At 31.7% G+C, this 19,555-nt stretch overlaps 1 protein-coding gene across 1 annotated transcript; it reads left to right on the forward strand.

Annotated features, from left to right (window-relative positions):
- Positions 1 to 15,086: 15,086 nt before the first annotated feature.
- On the forward strand, positions 15,087 to 18,111 carry LOC145334484 (uncharacterized). Its single transcript, XM_080179947.1, has 9 exons — positions 15,087 to 15,152; positions 15,577 to 15,615; positions 15,684 to 15,770; positions 15,949 to 16,020; positions 16,103 to 16,192; positions 16,296 to 16,382; positions 16,788 to 16,917; positions 17,013 to 17,066; positions 18,044 to 18,111. Exons 1-9 carry the CDS (start codon positions 15,129 to 15,131, stop codon positions 18,109 to 18,111), a joined length of 651 nt encoding a protein of 216 aa, XP_080036073.1. The 5' UTR covers positions 15,087 to 15,128.
- Positions 18,112 to 19,555: the final 1,444 nt, after the last annotated feature.

Genomic DNA, 19,555 nt, shown 5'->3' on the forward strand with positions numbered 1-19,555 from the left:
ACAGGAATCACCATGCAAAATTTGAAATCAATAGGACAATTCTTACTTGCCTAAATTAGCGAAAAAAGCTATCCGTTACGGACGTACGGACGGACCGACCCTAATTATAGAAAAGCTTCGCTTTTAAAAGAGGTTTGAAGTTGGGAGGTCCCTTACAAACCATCCAAAAAATTTTTTGTAATAATTTGAAAATTAATCTAGTCTATAATTATTACATGAAAATAACAGGAACATTGTGTGTCTGTGTGTAGCGAAGGGTCTTCCTTACAATCCTTATACTAAAGTAACAGGATATTCGATCGGGTTCTCTTTGACAGGGTATCTTCTCATAGGTCCCGGGAAGGTTTATAACTAGGGTTTATAACCTCCCTCCCAAGAGAAATCACAATAAAATCGAAAAAAATTTAAATATTTCCTCTACATAGTGTCGCTAGCGTAGTCGCGCTGCGTAGAGACATGAATTTAACAGCTGATAACATAGACAAATTATTTCTCAAATTAGATATTTAAAATAAAAAAAAACATTTAAATGCCACTAGAGGCCTCTAGGGGCGTAGCCGCTAGTGAAGCTTATATGACCAGAGAAGGTTTATAGTTGGGAAGGTATCTCTCCACTCTCCCAGGAGAAATTTTTCCTGGAATTAAAATTGTACGTGAACAACCCACCTATTTGGTTATCAATATACACTGATACAGTAGTTTTGCTCCAAAATATACTATGATAGATTTCTCAACTAATAAGCCAAAAAATAGCTTTAAAAACTAAGAGACACTTTTAATAGTTTGTGGAGAGGTTACCCAAGCTTTCTTAATAAGAAAACAAGGACAATTATGGCCACAATAGCAATGCGTTAACATTATCCTGTAGTATTGTAGTAAGCTTTATTTTGTCTGTAGCGAAGGATCTCTCGCGCTAACCGCTGAACCGATAAGGTACCCCTTTACAGATAAGCTTCCTATAGGTTTAAGGATGGTTTAAGGCTGTTTTATTTTCAAAAAAAATTGGTTGTGGTTTTAGGCTATTATCTGCCCTTCCATATCCCTTCAAATATAGAGCCCCTAGATGCTAGGGGCGTAGTGCTAGTATTATAAAATAGCAGAAGAAAAAAGAGAAAAGCTAAAAAAGTAAGCCAGTAATTTATGAGTTTTTGAGAGCACTTTACGAATTAATTAAGAGTAGCTTCGCTGCCAAAAAGAAAGTACTTGGCCAAGAGCCAAAAAAAGGATGGTTTTATGAGGATTACTTCACAAAGGATGCACCCAAACTTACTAGGGGTTGGATGCAGGGATTTGAAGGGATAAGACGATGGCCGATAAATTGATCCCCAATGTTAATACACAAAATTACCCCTTGTGTAGATACAATTAGTGGTTGAAACGTTAAGACACTGAACTTAATGAATCATCAACCAATCAAAGTGCCCAAAATTGTTAAGCCAACGAATAATAAAACGTTCTTATAAAACTTTGGGGACTAATGTAATAAACAGCCCAATGTCCCCTCCCTCCCTCCTTGGGTTAGATTTAGGGGGTGAAATACCAGACAACGGTGTGTGTGTGTGTGTGTGAGCTTGGGTATAAAAAGTGAAAGCAGATACTATACAAATGCGCGAAACTTAATCTGGCAATTTTACTCAATTTAATAAATTGAAAAAAAGAATTGGGATTAGTTTTTCGTTTGTTTGTTTAGTACTTTAGGTTAGTATAGGTTATATAGGGTACATTGTAGCCCTGAAGGGTTAGTGCACTGCGAGGGTTTAGGCATAGGAAAATAGGCTTAAACTCTGTCCTTATTCTCTTGAAAAAAAAACATTTATTCTTTTACAATGAAGTGATTAGAAATACTACATTGGAAATTAAGTACATTAAAGAATTTTTTTTTGTTGCAGTGACAAACTTAGTTTCAGATATACCAATGGATTTATTATTACTTGGATCTTACACCAGATTATCATGTACTCTAATAAAGAGAAACTGGTACCTGGCTAAGATAACACAATCCCTTCCCCTCCCACTGAATGAACGAACGACCAATAAGTGTTGTCCATGTTAGCAACCTAAATTGACGAAAATTTTCTCATTTCATATTATCCACAAGTATTCAATGTCAATTGCTATACCAGTACGTTGTTATAAGTGTGTCTATAAAGGATCCAGCAAGTTAAAGAGTAGCTTTACTGCTGAGGGGATGAAACATATCGAGACAACAATATTTCAGACTGGTGCACTCTTTGTCAGGGAGGGAGGGGGAGGGGGGCATTTGGACACTAGTCCCCAAAGTCATATGAAAACGTTTTCTTTTTCGTTAGCTTAACAACTTTGGGGACTTTATTGAATTTTGACTGGTTAGTTTACTAATTTCAGCCACTAATTGTAATATACAGATGGTGTATCTTTGTGTATCATCATTGGGGATGTACATCAATTTACCAACCATTGTATTATCCCTTTAGATCCATGACTCATTGTTGTGTGGATTTAGAGACAGTTTTATTTTGTCAAAGGGTTAAGAATATAAAACAGTAAAAAACTCAATGGATATAGAATACGTGGATTTATTGACAGGGCAAAATTTTCGTCTATTTAGGTTGGTTATATAGACCTCATTTATTGGGACGCTTGTTTATCCAGTAGGAGGGGAGGAGATAGGTTGAAGGGGTTGGATGTGGGGTATCGTTATTTTAGACAGCTTTGAATATCACTTTACTAGAGTACATGAAAATCCATTGGATATTTGAAATATTTGATTTAAACAGCCTTAAACCATTATCGGACCTATGTAATGCTTCCTTCAATTGGAGAAGCAATCGGTACAGTATGTACTTGAAAAACCTATAAAAAACTTTACTGCTAAAAATTATTTTTGTCTTGAATTAAGGAACACCATTTACATAAGGTGAAAAATACAGCCAGGTAAAATATGGAAGGGTGAAAAAAGGTTTGTTGTTGATGAGTAAAAAAGATATCTTACAATGAAAATTTAGTTGATGTTTTAAAAATTACATTAAAACAAAGCTTTCGTGAAAAGTAATAAATGTAAAGTATAGATGTATAGCCCAGATAACTACAGTAGTGGGGACCTTTTTTGTCTGCTAACAAATTACATTCTGCTCTTTTGTAGCGACTTGGCAGTGTTAGTATTTTCGACGCTATTGGCTGATATATAAAGACCTAATTGATTGTCGGCATAGGGTTCCCATCCCCTCAAACATACATTCATTTAACCCTGCCCCCTCTATTATTTTACTTTAATTAAAAACTAATAGAAAATTATTCAGCTGAAAATAAATTTAAAATTACTCCACACTGAACCCCCTCCCGGCAAAGATGTTGTCTCGGAGGTGGTATGTTCGAGTTTTAGGTTAGAAGCAGCTTATAGCGCCTTTAAAAAATTACGTCATACCATACAAATGAACAATGATAGTATACATTTAACTGACTAATTGTAAAATGTATACTAGCCTATCATTGGTCATTTTATTGTATGACGTCATTTATTTATAGGCACAATAAGCTAATAGGATAATAATATTCTACTACATATATGTCAGACATTGAAAATGATAATATTAAGAGTATAGAGGGGTAAAGTGCAAAGTTTATTGGGTTTCTGAAGCTCATTAAAACAATATGTTTCTTTTATATTCCATAGTATTAAATATAAACATACAATGAAGTTCGGACGTGATTAATTGTTAAGGGGATTTTTTTTAGGTTTATTTGGTTTTTAAACTAGGACAAATGATTTTAGAAAATATGTAATAACAAGTCGGATTTTTAAATAGTTTATTGTCATCCTATTATATAATAGATTTTTGTCTTGAATTTTTTTTACGTTTAAAGAATACTTGTACATTGGCTTTGGGTAGTTTCAGGCTATTTTCCTCACCACCAACGCTTTCCCCTAGAGGCTATTAGAAGAGCAACTAGTTTTTTTAATAGTTAACAATAAGAAATAAAAGTAAATTTAGAGAGGTATAGTCATTGCATTGGAAATTAAACCCAATTTTTACTTTAAAAAGGTCAAATTAGGCAGGAATACAAATGAGGTCATACTTCGTTCAAGCATCGCACCAACTATTAAATATTGCTTTTCTAACCATAAGAAATATTTCCTTTTTTTTCAAAATTTTAATATTTCATAATTTTGGAAACCAAAGCATTTTTAAATGTTTTTTTAAAAAAGATTTAAAAGAAGAAAAAAATATTTCTTAGACAATTTTTATTACTTTCACGTTATTGAAAATACCCATTAACCTTAGCTCACAGTAGGAAACTCTTAGACAATGAAGCTAAACCAAAAATGCTTTATGGGGCTTTTTTACTATACCAATGAAAAGAAAGACAGTAAAACAAGGATACTTATTTCAATAAGTAGCGAAGCATAAAAAGCTTATTGTAATGTAGACAGCTTTTCGCGGTTATTAAAATAAAAATATTAATTTAAAACTCGGCTCCCGTGGTTAAAAAAATGGTATTTATTTTCATTGTTTATGCTTGAATATTCGTAAAAAAATGCCTGTAATACGATGCTATACATGATTATTTAGTATGGCTGAGACCGGTTCTAATCCAGTGTTATTAATCGTAATCATATAGCTTAGTATTATAGGATGTTTTCCACAAAAATTAAAATAAATGTCATACATGTTTAAAACTTATAATTCATTTTAATATCCGCGGAAATCTATCTATAATACAATGCCATAAATAACTAATACCTATTTTAATTGATCAGTAAACATTCATTTTAACTAAAAAGGGTGATTTCTTTCTAAATCAGTCCATAAATTATTGGTTGATAAAAAAGGCAATAAAAAGATAAAATAAACAATTAAAATTGTTTAGGGTAATTAATTTAATTGCTAAGTGATTCCTAACATTTTAGTTCTCTATCAATTAATGGTAAAATGTGTTTCCGAAAGGTTTTATATTTAGGAGAAAATCTACTCCTTAACTTACTTTTTTAGTATGCCTGTCCGTATGGAAATTGGTTAGACGTAATTTTTAATTCTGCTATTAGCGTCTATACCCCTTGCATCTAAGAGGCTTTTATTCAAAGAAGTGCGATATGGGTATGAAAACAACTTAAAACCTCCCAAAGTAGACTAAATTAAACATAAAATAGCCTAAAACGAGCCCGTAACCTATAAGAAGCTTCCATAAAATGGAGGACTTAATCTTAGTTGTTATTGAAGTATATACCTTCAGACTAAGAAAGACACTGAAAATCTTTGTCAAAATTTTATTGGCCAAAGAGCATCTATTCTGTTACTTACTTTGTACTTACATCCCAGTCAAATATTACAAGGAGGAGATTTATTCTATAAGAGGAGAAAAGTGTTTGTTAATGGTAGGGCTTTGAAACCAATTAATTTACTCTGTATTAGAAATGGTTCTAAACTATTATGACGAAACCCATGGATCTAAAGGGATAATAAAAAGGCCGATAAATTGATGCACATACCAAATGAAGAAAAACAAAATTACCCGTTCTATAGATTACAATTAGTAGTTGAAACGTTTGGACACTCAACTTTACGAACCAACCAAACAAAATTTCATAGAAGTCCCGAAGATGATTAAAGTCCCTTAAAAGATTATGACATCATACGATAGAATAGCCAATGAGAGGCCAGTACACACTGTAATTAACCAATAGTAAAATCTATGCTGGCCTCTCATTGGTTATTTTATCGTACGACGTTATAATCTGTTGAGGGACTTTAATCATCTTCGAAGTCCCCAAAGTTGTTAAGCCAAAGAATAAGAAAATATTATTTTAAAACTTTGGGGACTAGGGACTAATGTAATAAACAGCCCAATATCCCGCTTAATTCTGATAAAGATCTTTGAAGAGGACACTAATTCAGCGAGACTGAATATATTTTTATGGGTCTAGAATAGTTGGTCACATAAAACAACAAAATACAATTATTAGCTAAATTAAACCAAATTAAAACTAAATGTCACCAAAATATACTTTCTGCATGTAGAATTATACTATGGATCTTACCTATATTACGATTAACAAAATTAACCCTTCTGTGGATTTAGATAATGCTAGTTTATACCAACCAATCAAATCTCATAAAAAACTTCGGGGATCTAAAGGGATAAGACAATGGCCGATAAATTAGTATACATCCCCAATGATGATACATAAAATTACTCCTGACTGACCAGTATAATTTCAAGTCCAATGTCTCCTCCCTCCCTTTTCAAAAGACATATATTTTCTTGGCTAAGATGTAAAAACGTTTAAAACCTTTTGTATTGTTTAATAGGAAAGAAGAAAGATGGGATTTAATGGGTTAGATAAAGGATAAAAGTTTAACACATTAATTTTTAGTAACACACACTTTTTTGACAGTATTTTTCTGCCCTTTATACCCAAGTAAATAGAAGTTCATATCTGTGTATGTTACCAAATACCTAATTAATATCTCTTGGGACGGTTGATACCAACGTAGGGCCAGACCTTTATTATAGGACCTAAAGGCACTAAAGTCCCAACTATTTGATTGCACGACCTTTGTCAGGAAGTCCTAACTGTGAATGATAATGCATTGCGCCAGTTTATGGGCCAGGGCATTCCCACTATTATCACTATCAGTAAGTTTTTTGTTTGATTGTCCGTCAATTATTTTTGCCACGACATTCCACCAACTCTTTCTATTATTGTCGCGTTTATAATATGGGGCGATGCTACAAAAGATCTAGGGCGCCTAACATAGCAGCAGAAGTTCCAACTTTTAACGTCTTATTCTTTAGTTAATACACGATTTGCCCCGAGATACAAACCCATTACCTCCCCTACGACGACGAGCGGAACAGGGTAGCTTCTCATAGGTCATGGAAAGGTTTACAACTATTTTGAGGAGGGTACTCCCAACCTCCCAGGAGAAATCTCCCCATGAAAAAAAATTTCTTCCCCCTCCTCAAGTGTCCCTAGAAGCCTCTAACAGCCAAGCAAACCACGTTTCTATACTATTACAGGCTAACCGACAGACATCTAGCATTATAGAGAATCTTATGAGGTATGAAAAAAGGAAATGTTTTGAATGCTTAAATATCCTGACACTAGATTAAGCTTCAATGTGTAAGAGTTACTTATTTTACATCATGACAGTAGAAATACTGTCTAGGCATACCTGATAGTGTAGTGTTATAGTGCAGTAAATGAAGGACCTTAGAAATTGTAAATATTTGAGTATGTTGCTTTGGTATGCAAAGAATTTTAAGTTGGGGTGATAGAAAAAAGGAGTATGGCAATGAAAATGAAAGGGTTGAATGGTTGATAGTACGTAGAATAAGATAGATAGATAGATTGATAGATAGATAGATAGATAAATAGACAAGCACACAGATAGATAGATCTATGATTAATAGAAGAATACGTAAAAAACCATGAAAATTATTTTTGTTGATTTTAACGTGGCGTTTATGAATATATACAGCTGCATAATTTACCCCAATTCTTATTCAAATTTGTTTTAAACCATGAAAACTTTTTCAACCAATGTAACATTTTTTTTTATAAACAAGAACAATTGTGTCCTTAGAAAGCAGATTTACAGAGATCTTAAGGGAGAAGACGATGGACAATAAAGTGATTAAAATTGAATTTCAAATTAAGATAAACATAATTACCACTATTTTAGATTAATGGTTTAAAAGTTTACACACTGAGAGTTAGTACTAACTAATTAGTACAATTGTCACCTCGCTAACAAACACTAACAAGCTTACAACATAAAAAAAAGAACATTGAAGTTAATAAAAGAAAAAAAAACATTTTATAATTACTAAAAAGACTAAAATTATGCTACCTAATATTCGGACAGACAAACAGAAAAAAACGCCTTATTTTTTATTGTTTTTTTTCTTTCAAATTTTAATTTTTATTTTGCTTTTTTTGTGGAAGATATTTGAAACGTATAAATAATCTGTTGATATTCTATATCTTTGATATGCTAAAAAGCAACATATAATTATGCATTTTATGTATAAAATTCATTCAGGATTTTATGGAAATCTATAATACAAAGTAGAACGATGTCTGTCTGTCTGTTTGTTTGTCTGTCTGTTTGTAGCGAAGGATCTCGCTAACCGCTAAACCGATCGGGTTCTCCTTTACAGGGTAGCTTCTCATAGGTCCCGGGAAGGTTTATAACTATTTTCTTGGGGGGTGGGACACCCCCAACCCCCCCAAAATCTTTTTCTTTTTCTTTTAAATCTAAAATACGAAACCTCTTGGGGCTTCGCCCCTAGAGGCTAGGGGCGAAGCCGCTAGTAAGCAAATAAACTATAGAGTAGAATAATTTTTTGGGGGAATTTTGTTTATACTGATATAAAAGTGACAGGAGGATGTCTGTCTGTTTTGAATGATCTCGCTAACTGCTGGTTGGATATGGTTCTCCTTTACAATTAAGATTATTAAATTTCCTTGGAAGGTTTATAACTAATTTGAGTGAGGGTGGCACCATCCTCCTAAGAAAAATCGCCCCTAGAAAAAATTACTCCCTCCAATTCCAAATAAAATCAATACTTTTTTTCCAGTATGGTTATTATCTGCTGGATTAGAACCAGTTCTAAAAAAATAATGTATAGCATCGTATTACAGATATTTTTTAGAATAATAGAACACAGTAATAGTGTCTGACTGATTATGACGTAACAAAAAAAATTAGCCAATGAGAGGCCGTTACTGACCAATGGTAAAATTTATAGTGGCCTCTCATTAGCTAATTTTTTTTGTTACGTCATAATCAGTCAGACACTATTACTGTGTTCGAATAATAAAATAAAAATCATAAATTTTTACTAGTTTTGTTAACCCAGGTCTTCTGTCTTAAACTGGTTTTATTCTTGTAATTTTATAATTCAATATTCGTTGAAAGCTGTCAATAATAAGATGCGATAACAGATTAATCTTTCATTTGTTGGCTTAAAAACTGTGGGTACATATAATTTCGCATCATTATTGCTTATCCACTTTTTCCCTGAAATCCTGTTATCTAAATACTTTAATGATATACAAAAACTAAGAAGTATATAAGAACAACATATAATTATCAGTTATATATATGTTGCTAAAAGAACATAATTATTATTAAATGCGATGTATTTTTAAAAGTGCAGTTACTCTACAAATCGGTATGTGTGTGTTTTAGTGTTTTCATTAGATTACTTGGTTTAGATAAATAAATTCCAAAACTTTTTATTATCCCCTTGAATAATATGACCTTTCATATTTCTCTTATAATCTTATTCCTGAGTATTGCACATCTTTAAACTTATACCTTCTACCAAAGGACGTCTAAGTTGTTTTTTTTAGGGGGGAGGGGAGGTATGGTTGGTAAAAATCTAAATATTTTACCTATTACCTAATTGGGGTGGGATTTTTCTTCGATTTCAAGTGATCATCTAGAGAACCCAAGGCCATCATCCGCTTGTAATGGTTCTAACGTCAACTGGTGGATATTAGGTCAAGTAACACCCAACAGACAACCAACCCTTTGATTGCTCGAACTTTGTCTGAGAAGTCCTAACTGTGCATAGTAAAGAGTTGCGCTTGTTTATGGGCCAAGGACTCCCTCTAATCAAACTATTTATATCGCGCACCCTAAATAGCAGCAGTAGGAATCATTTTTAACGTCTTTAGTTATGACGCCGAGATTCGAACCTATCACTTCTCCGACGACTAGCGGATGCGCTACGTTTCAAGCCACGGTGGTGGAAAAAAAATCTTGATAAGAAGAGGGAGGTAATTAAACTTACTACGATTACCTAATACCCCCCTTGCACGTTCTTGTTTCTCCCGACTAAATCTAAAAAACTACCACTAATTTTTGTTTTAAACATATGTTTAAACATAAGTTTGTTTTATGTAATCGTGTATATTTATGTACTTGTAATATTTATCTATATGGTGCATTATTTGCCAAATGTACCACTTTTCTGCACTACCTCTCCGATTTTGTTAATACTCTATATTTTTGTCCGTTGGGTGATTCAAGGATGCTGGATGGCCAAAAAAAAGTTTCAGAGTCGCTGGATGTCTAGATATCTAGCTATCTATGAAGGTAGGTAACAAAAATTAAAAAAAACACCCATTTTTTCACAATTTTAAAAATTATTTTTTTCATTAATCTTACATCCAACCTATACATTTTATACACCAAAATGATCCTTTATTCATGTAAAAAGTGAAATTTGACAACCTTTTAGTCCTGGGTGGTTTAAACCGTTATACACCACATATGCCCACAGATAAAACACAGGATTTAAGCCAAAATTTTTTTTTTTCTTTCGGATATGTATTTTGGGTATTACGCTAGATATCCAAAATACACTTTTTGTTGGACACCCTGTAAAATTAGAGTTTTGGCCAAAATATCAGTATGTGCGCTTTTTACATGAATAAAGGATCATTTTGGTGTATAAAATGTATAGGTTGGATGAAAAAATTAATTTTTAAAATTGTGAAAAAATGGGTGTTTTTTAAATTTTTGTTACCTACCTTCATAGATAGCTAGATATCTAGACATCCAGCGACTCTGAAACTTTTCTTTGGCCATCCAGCATCCTTGTATCACCCAACGGACCAAAATATAGAGTATTTACAAAATCGGAGAGGTAGTGCAGAAAAGTGGTACACTTGGCAAATAATGCACCATATCTTAAAGTATTTACTAGTGCCTTCGCCCCAAGACGTGATGGGAAGTCCACGGCCTCAAGTTGTGGTGGGAGTTCACACCCACACCATATTTGCTTTTGTTTACAAAAAAACAGGGTTGGGATGGGCTATTTTTTCTTAGCTATATTCCATGAAAGATAGAGCCCAATCGGTTCAGCGGTTACCGAGATCTCAAGCTTTATACGGAAAGACAGACACATATCGTTCAACTTTAGGTATTTATATGTACGCTTATGAAACATTAGGTGTTTTAGCTATTTTGCAAAGTAGCAAAAAATCTAGGAATAACAATAGATTTTTTATTACTTGGATCTTACACCAGAATAACATTTACTCTAATAAAGTTATACTTGTAACATGTCGAAAATAACAATCCCCCTCCCATCTACCCCATCCCCTCCCCTGGATGAACAGACTGATCAAAAAATGATGTCCATGTTGGCAATTTTCCCCCTGTCAGAACATTCACGTATATTCAATATCCATTAGAATGAGGTATTATCAGCAAGCAAAAATAACAAAATTTGAGGGGCATTTAAAAAGGAGAGGTCGTCACTATTGGCATGACAAATACCCGAACCAGCTAAAATCACGAAATATCTTACATATGCGAAAATATTTAAAAATGGACACTGATTGGTTTGCAGTAATTGATAAAGAATATACGTGGATATATTGATCGGGAAAAATTTGTCGTCAACTTAGGTTGCAATCATGAAACAAATTTATTGGTCAGTTCATCCAGTAAAAGGGGAGGGGATCGGTTAAAACTTCCATTTTTATTTTAGTGTTTGCTTTCTACAAGTCCCAACTTAGTTTTAGTAATTGCAATATTGGATTGCTGCGCTTATAATGGACATAAACTTGCCGGGTTTTGTTTACTTCATTATATGTTTGAAGCACTGGAAACTGTCATGAATGATGTCAAAAATACGCCTAAAAAGAAGTGGGAAACGAAATCCTTATTTGTGTGTCTGTGTGTTTGTGTCTTTTTACCGAAGGATCTCGCTAACCGCTGAACCGATCGGGTTCTCCTTAACAGGGTAGCTTCTCATAGGTCCTGGGAAGGTTTATAACTATATTGGGGGAGGGTACCACCACCCTCCCAAGAGAAATAAAAAGTCAAAAAAAATATAAAGATTTGAGAGACTTGATCAAAACATAAAGAGGTATCGTAAAATTTAAAAGCAATAAAGAGGTATCGTATAGACTTGAACAAAAAAAACATTTAAAGTGCCACTAGAGGCTTCTAGGGGCGTAGCCGCTACTAACTAATAAAGATATAGATAATAGACGTATTTTTATGACGTCACACATGACACTTTCCAGCGCTTGATTATTTTTATGTGAAGAAATGAACGGACATCTAACTAGGAAGTATGTGTTGGTATGTGAGATGGAGGAATAGTTATTCTCAGGAGAAATTGGCTCTGTAGCCGTCGCCACTGCCAGTGCTGCCAATAAAACATGGATTTTAAAAGATTTTGATTTAAAATATTTTAATTCAAAATTGAATTAATTTATAAATATAATAATATAATTATCATTTTTTTTATTTTTAATTATTTAAGATTTAAAACATTTAAAAATTTGCTATTATGTTAGTGGCTGTACCTCTGGCTACGGCTACGGCAACGGCTACACGTTTAAAGTTCCAGCTCTGATTCAAATATAAATACTCTATTGTGGTTCTTATTTTCTTCAGATTAAATTTCCCTGTCTTTGGTTTATGTGAAGAATTCTTTAACAAGTCATAAACTTCATACAAATATTTCTCTCTCTCTCTGTCTGTCTGTCTGTCTGTCTCTATCTCTCTCTGTCTGTCTGTCCGTCTGTCTCTATCTCTCTCTGTCTGTCTGTCTGTCTGTCTCTCTCTCTCTCTCTCTCTGTCTGTCTGTCTGTCTGTCTGTCTGTCTGTCTGTCTGTCTTTCTCTCTCTCTCTCTCTCTGTCTGTCTGTCTGTCTCTATCCCCCCCCCTCTCTCTCTCTCTCTCTCTCTCTCTGTCTGTCTGTCTGTCTGTATCTATCTCTCTCTCTTTCTCTCTCTCTTACTCTATTTCTGTCTCTCTCTCTTTGGTTTATTTTTATCTTTATTTTACATGCATTTATAATTTATCTACTTATCCCATTTCTTAAGTAACAAAGTAACAGGATGTATGTTATATATTTTCTATGTCTCATTATCTCTCTATCTTTTTTTTATCTATCTTTTTCTTTGCTTTCAGACTAGGTCAAAAAGGTTATCTGTTAGTTAAAGATATAATATAAGAATGATATGTAACTTTTTTCTAATCATAAGAATAAAACCAGTTTTAATCCTATGATTGTACATTTTATATCCATAATTGTAATTTTAATCATCCTAAATTTCATTTTTATCACTCCCCTAATTTAGCTGGGTGGGGAATTTAATCCCTAGTTACATCCCCTTTTTGCACGCCTATGAAGGAAACTTTATGTTTGTGTTTATTTTTGCAAATACTATTATGAGAGAGAAAAACAAAAGATAAGATTTTGCCAGGATTTTACAAAACATCACGTTAATTGACGTCAAAATTAATGTAATTAACAAATATTTACATTAAACTTAAAAACCTTTACTTTAATCAGGGAGAGAAAGAAAAGTGAAAGATCAAATAAAACTTTTTGGTTGATATTACATGACTTTTATAATGTTTTTCTTAGGTTGTAAAAACTAACATCTACAAGCTCTCTAATTTTAAAGTAAGAAGAACAGCCAAGCTGATAGGAATAAGCGACGGACAAATTATTTATATAGTATAGGTGCATTGGAATTAAAGTTTACATCAATAAATTAGGCTTCTATCTATAATAGCACAAGTGAAAACACATTTCCATTGTAAATTGTAGTAATGGGGGACGGTGGAACAAGCCCAATACCGAGTATACTACGCTCCTTTATTCTACCTTAATATGGTTTATTTTTAACTGTCCTGTAATATTAGAGAAGCTTAGAGAATGCAACCCCAAAACCAGCCCAGAGTGATCACCCAATAAAGGGGGAAAGTAAAGCCTACCCCCTCACCCAACTGTCTACCAGCAGATTAAGAATATCTCCGCCATCCAGCTACCTTCAACCTGGACCTACACCTCTACCTTGCGGACACCGAACCTTCCAGGGCTCTGCCCCCTAGTTAATTTTGTATATAAAATGTTATTTTGTAGCTATTAAATCAGTATGAATAACGATATTAAACTATCAACATTATAGTTCTCCTTTTAGGCGCGATCCCTCCATATCCTCCATACACACCCTTCGCTTTATTAAGAATGAACGTCTGTGCAGGGCAGCCAGCCACAGCCCTGTACTACACAATCAACGGGTTTCTGCTAAAAACAAAATGTTAGGCAAATATTTGAATATATTTATGTTGATGATTTTTTTAAACACACGGGGTTGTTCTATAAGGCATAGGATTCCTCGCATCGTCTGTCTGTATATCTGTAATTAGTCACATGACAGGCTTGTTTAGTTTGTCAATAGATCTATTCTCTTAGTCCGAAATATTATAATTTCCTCAGCGCAGATACATCATAAAGTCAAATACAAATGGTTAAGAACATCCACTGTTTGGAGGCTAGATGAAGAAAGTTTATTTTCATAAACCCCGATTTTACAAGATGTGTTTCAGATGGATATTCCTTGAGGAAAATATGTTTGTTTCAGTAACTACAAAAAATATATTATGCAAAGACTTACACACTATGAGATTCTACTCTTTAACTTGTATGGTTATTTTTTTATTTTCATTGAATATTGTTACATATGGATGTTGTTATCCTTGTTCACTGTCTAGAATCTTTCTTGTGGTTTCCTTTTGCTTGAAGCTTTTTTCTTCTGCAATAACATTTTGACCTATAAAGCTCTGCTTTTTCAGTTAATGAACCATCTACTTGTCATATCATATGAGAATTAGCTAGGATAGTAACATCTTTAGAAGTCACCTAAATTGTGGTATTCATCACATCTCTCAAAATGTAATCTACTGGTGGTCTGCTTCCTAGCATCTTAGGGACATGTTTAATCCATGGGTCATGCCTAGGGGTCTTCATGTTCTTTTTGAATGAAATAATATAGTTACTCTCCAAGGTACTGCTGCAAATAATATGACAAGTTGGTAACTTATCTAAAAATCAGAGGCCTAGATTGTACACAATTGATATTCGTTAAACCAGAAAAAAATTATATTAATATTATTATTAATATTCATATGATATTTATATTTTTGAGTAGTTTAATTAATCTTCTAATGTAAACATAATTGCAAAAATGTGTTTTTTGTTTTTAAACTTACAAACTAAACAAATAAACAATATTTATTTTTTGCGAGATAAATAATGTTATTTAATAAATAACAAATTACAATTATGGTTAATAAATTGAGACACTTCAAAGTGTCAACATCATGTATTGGACTTTTAATTTTATAGTAAGTTTAGTTCAATTATTTATAAATTATAAATTGATTTGTTTAAAAAAAAGTTATTCAAAGTTTTAAGGTATTAAGAAAACAACTTTTAAAAAATCAATTGACTTACTCTCTACTTTTGATAATTTCTTACACTTTAAGTTTAAAATAAATTGGCATTATATTTTGTCATTGCTTGCCTAAAACAAAAAAAACATGTTATGATTAACAATACACTTATTTACACTACATTGGTTTTAATGAATTTGATAATAAAATTGGAATATCTAAAGTTAAAATATATTAGATATCGGGTTGTTTTGAATAAATGTCTATTAATATGCTTTCTTTTTTCTTTAAAGATCAATTTTGGACAAAACCCTTTTTAGATATATTCTAACTTAAGTACCTTTTTTATTCATATAAAATATATATTCTTATTTAGGTTGGGTTAACAGTTGTCACTGGACAGCAAGAATGCAAGGTTACTATTCAGGAATCACATTTTTTGCTACAGAGAACGATTTTACATCAAATAATTTTGTACTTTAGGATGCAGTGTTCAATGACTGTCAATTTCCATCAGTTTTCACTGCTATCCATGCTGATAATATTCATGCATGTGCAGATGTATGTGAAGTAAGTTTATTTCTATGTAACATGACTTATTAGAACAACCTGTTATTTTTTTTCAAAATTCAAACTGTTAAATTATAATTCACGTCAGCTTAGTGTTAGCATTAAAGTATTATTTAATTGATCTAATTCTTGTCAAGTGTTATATTTTTCTGATTACATGATATCCTTTTGATTATAGGTATATGCCTCAATAGGAAGCTGTTCTATGTATTCATTTGAAGAATATGAAGTAATTGGAGAAAATTGTAAGGTATTTCATTTTAGTTTAATATGTACTAAAACATGAACAAAATTATAAGATATAATCAAGAATGATACATTATCGTACATAGATCTATGATATGCAAGCCACGATACCAGAATTTCAAGCCGCTTGCAATGAGGTTGGAGTACCAGTGCATGACGAGTGTGTTTTCTATGATGTAAGATTTTAAATACAAATACCTAACTCTTTGGAGAGGAAATTACTATTAATCTGATAACTAATATGTAATAACTTAATTTGTATCATTATGATATTTTTAGGATGAATGTACAGTAACCAATTTATGTCCTACCTGTACAGCCTGTGGAACTGGTACATGTGGTGGTGACATGCAAATGGACTGTGAGGTTATTGATTATAATTTTGAATAATGATTCATAAGAATTTTAAAATGCTGACAAAGTTTTTTTTTTAAATTTCAGTCTTCTAATGACGCTTATTTTTCCTTCTGGGACATTCTAAAGTTCTACTTTTATTTATATACATTTGACATCTTTTAAGAAGAGATTATGTTGAATTAATCTTGAATTAATTTAAATGTACACTTTTATGTTAGACGGCAAATTTTCTTTTTTGTACTTCTGCTTTACAATCAACTGACACATTTATATAAGAGAATATCTTGGATTAGTTTTTATTTAATATTGTTATAATAAATCTTATAATTCAGATGTAAACTTTTTTATGTAAATATTTAAGACAATAAAGAATCAAATAATAAAAATAAGTATTCTAATTAATAAACTTTTTAGTTTCAAGGTTTAATAATGGAAAGGCATCCTGGTATACCATTTGATACCTGTCAACTGCTTTGTAGAATAGAAAGAGCTACTTACATTCATTATTACAGAGAATCTAAAACTTGCTTCTGCATGGCTTCAGGTAGAGTTATATCTGGATAGAATATATGTATATCTATTGATTAACTAAGATATTTAAATCTAAGTTATAATCTTCTGAATATAATGTTTTTGTAGATAAAAGAGTGTGCAAAAAACAAGTTGTTCAACATGGAACTGATATCGATGGTTGTAAGTAAATTTTTTAGGCAATTAGTGCATTATTAAAATTTTTTCCATGGCAAAACTTTAATTGAAACAAATATTTTTATTGTTAAAACATGAATTTGTTTTTACCTAAGATATACAGATTGACCCACGAAAAAATATTTTTTAGCATCTGCAGCCCATATTTCTCAACGAATTATTAAAAATGTATATGTCCTTGTTCTCTATAGATTTACACATAAGTAGATATAAAAATATTTTTTTTACCTCCATTAACACCGGAGATTTTTAGAGCTAAAGTTTTGAAAAAGTGATTAAGAAAAAGATTTTTTTTTGTTTCTCATAATTTTTGGATGGTTATATTATGTTTTTCAGGTAACTGAATAATGATATACAAAGAAAAACAAGTTAACTAATTATTTCTTTTTCATTCCACCAAAAATTAAAAATTTTTAATGGCAAAAAATACTACTGAATGAATTGATTATTTGCAAATTTCAGGTTATTTATTTACCCTTATTTATGAAAAGGATTAAATATGACAGTTGCTCCGCCCCCTTTTCTGACATCTCAATCATTAAAAGGGGCTTAATTTAGACTAAAAAAGCATTATGTTGTTATTTTTTTGTTATTAAAGTTAGGATTATGAAACAAAAACAATTTTCCTGCTATATTCATAAAGATTTATTTGGTTTTTTAATCTAAAACAATTTCGCCTAATAAGTAAGTTTTTCAAAATATAATTAAACTAAAAAGACTCAAAAAATATGTGTAAAAAAATGCTTTTAACTTAAAACCTAATTCGTTGAGAAATATGGGCTGCAGATGCTAAAAAATACTTTTTCGTGGGTCAAACTGTATATATATATAAATTATTATAATTTTTTTATGATATTCACAAAAGCATTAAATTTAAAGAAAATATTTGCTAACTGGAAAGTTTTAAACCTAAGATATCAGAAAAATAACAATACAATTTAATAATTAAGTTTGTGTTCTAGGTAATCCTGAGAACAAGGTTTCATGTGCTAATGGAGAATGGACAGAGGATCCATCATCAGGTATTTGAAAAAGAAATTTAATATAAAATTTCATTTAATCTAGTAAAAGTTTTTTTATTGTTAATTTTCTCATATTATTTTAGGATTATGTTATCATCTTAGTACAAAAAGTTTATCCTGGAGTGATGCACATGAAGAGTGTCTTTCTATGAGTGACAGTTACTTCAATTCAGACCTTGTTTCTGTTCATTCAGCTAGTGAAATGCAATTCATTCAAAGTAAGTTATATTTAAAATTTCATTTATAAACATTTACATTTACTTTTAATCGGGGCAGTCTTTCAGTATTTTGTGCAGGATTCTTTTAAAACATAAAGAAAATATTTCTTCTTGTGATTGCTTCCAATCTTTTTTTAGGAGTGGAGGAGTATAAATTCTTTAGAGTGGGCAATTAAAGTATTGGGAAGATACTGTAATTTTTTTAACTCTAAAAAGAATTACCCTGGTTTCAAAATTCACATGGGAGGGAGTTGACATTCTCTCAATTTTTAAGGGGGCAAAAATTAGGTATAAACGTAAAAAAATTTACCAAATTGAAAACAAAAGGAATTTGATCCATGAAACAAACAACAAATTTTTTTTTGTAGGAGCATACTCCCCTATTTTTTTTTTTTTTTTTGGGGGGGGGGGGAGGGCCTATGGTTTCCCCTACTTGATAAAAGAGGACTATGCACGAAATGCTACTAATTTTTTAGCGCAATATCATCAAATGTTTATTTAAGTTCAAAAGACCTAATAAAATAACACGGCAAAAATATCATCAAGTGCTGTACAATTTAAAAACTAATTGTAAAACTAATTATTTAAACTGTTTACAATATAACAAGTTACAACCACCCTTGTTAACATACATTTTTCATCAAAATGATATACTTTTGTGTCAAACTTTGAAACAACAGTTTGAACTCAACAAAGCATTTGAGGATATTTCATTAAAAATGCTTATAATTTAAACGTTTTTTTTCATACAAAACCATGAAGAAACTTATTTTTTAAAGTCTATAGGTGTAACTTTATTAAGCATAAATTTGGCATATTCACCAAAAAATACTTTTTAGGGGGATAACACGCTTTTACCCCTCTCCCCCACCTTGGACATCACATTATAATTATTTGTTTTCAGATTTGATTTTGAGTGATTTTGGAAGTTTTTGGATCGGACTTAATGATATCCAACAGGAAAATTCTTTTATTTGGACAGATGGATCTGCAGGTATTGTGCTTATATTGAAATTAAACAATATTATATATGAGTTGTCAAGTGTATCATCAGGAATTTCATTTGATTTTTTTACAGAAAATAATATTATTTTTTGTCTATATTTTATTACTAATATTCAAAATAGACACTTCAGTCACTTTAGCGCATCGTATTATAGGCAGCATTCTGGGGATATTAAAATAACAAAAAAATATAAAGTTCATGCCAGTTTTGATAGCCCTGTGCAGCTGG

The sequence above is a fragment of the Acartia tonsa genome, chromosome 12 (genome assembly GCF_053477335.1).
Source record: "Acartia tonsa isolate MP-2025a chromosome 12, ASM5347733v1, whole genome shotgun sequence".
NCBI lineage: Eukaryota > Metazoa > Arthropoda > Copepoda > Calanoida > Acartiidae > Acartia > Acartia tonsa.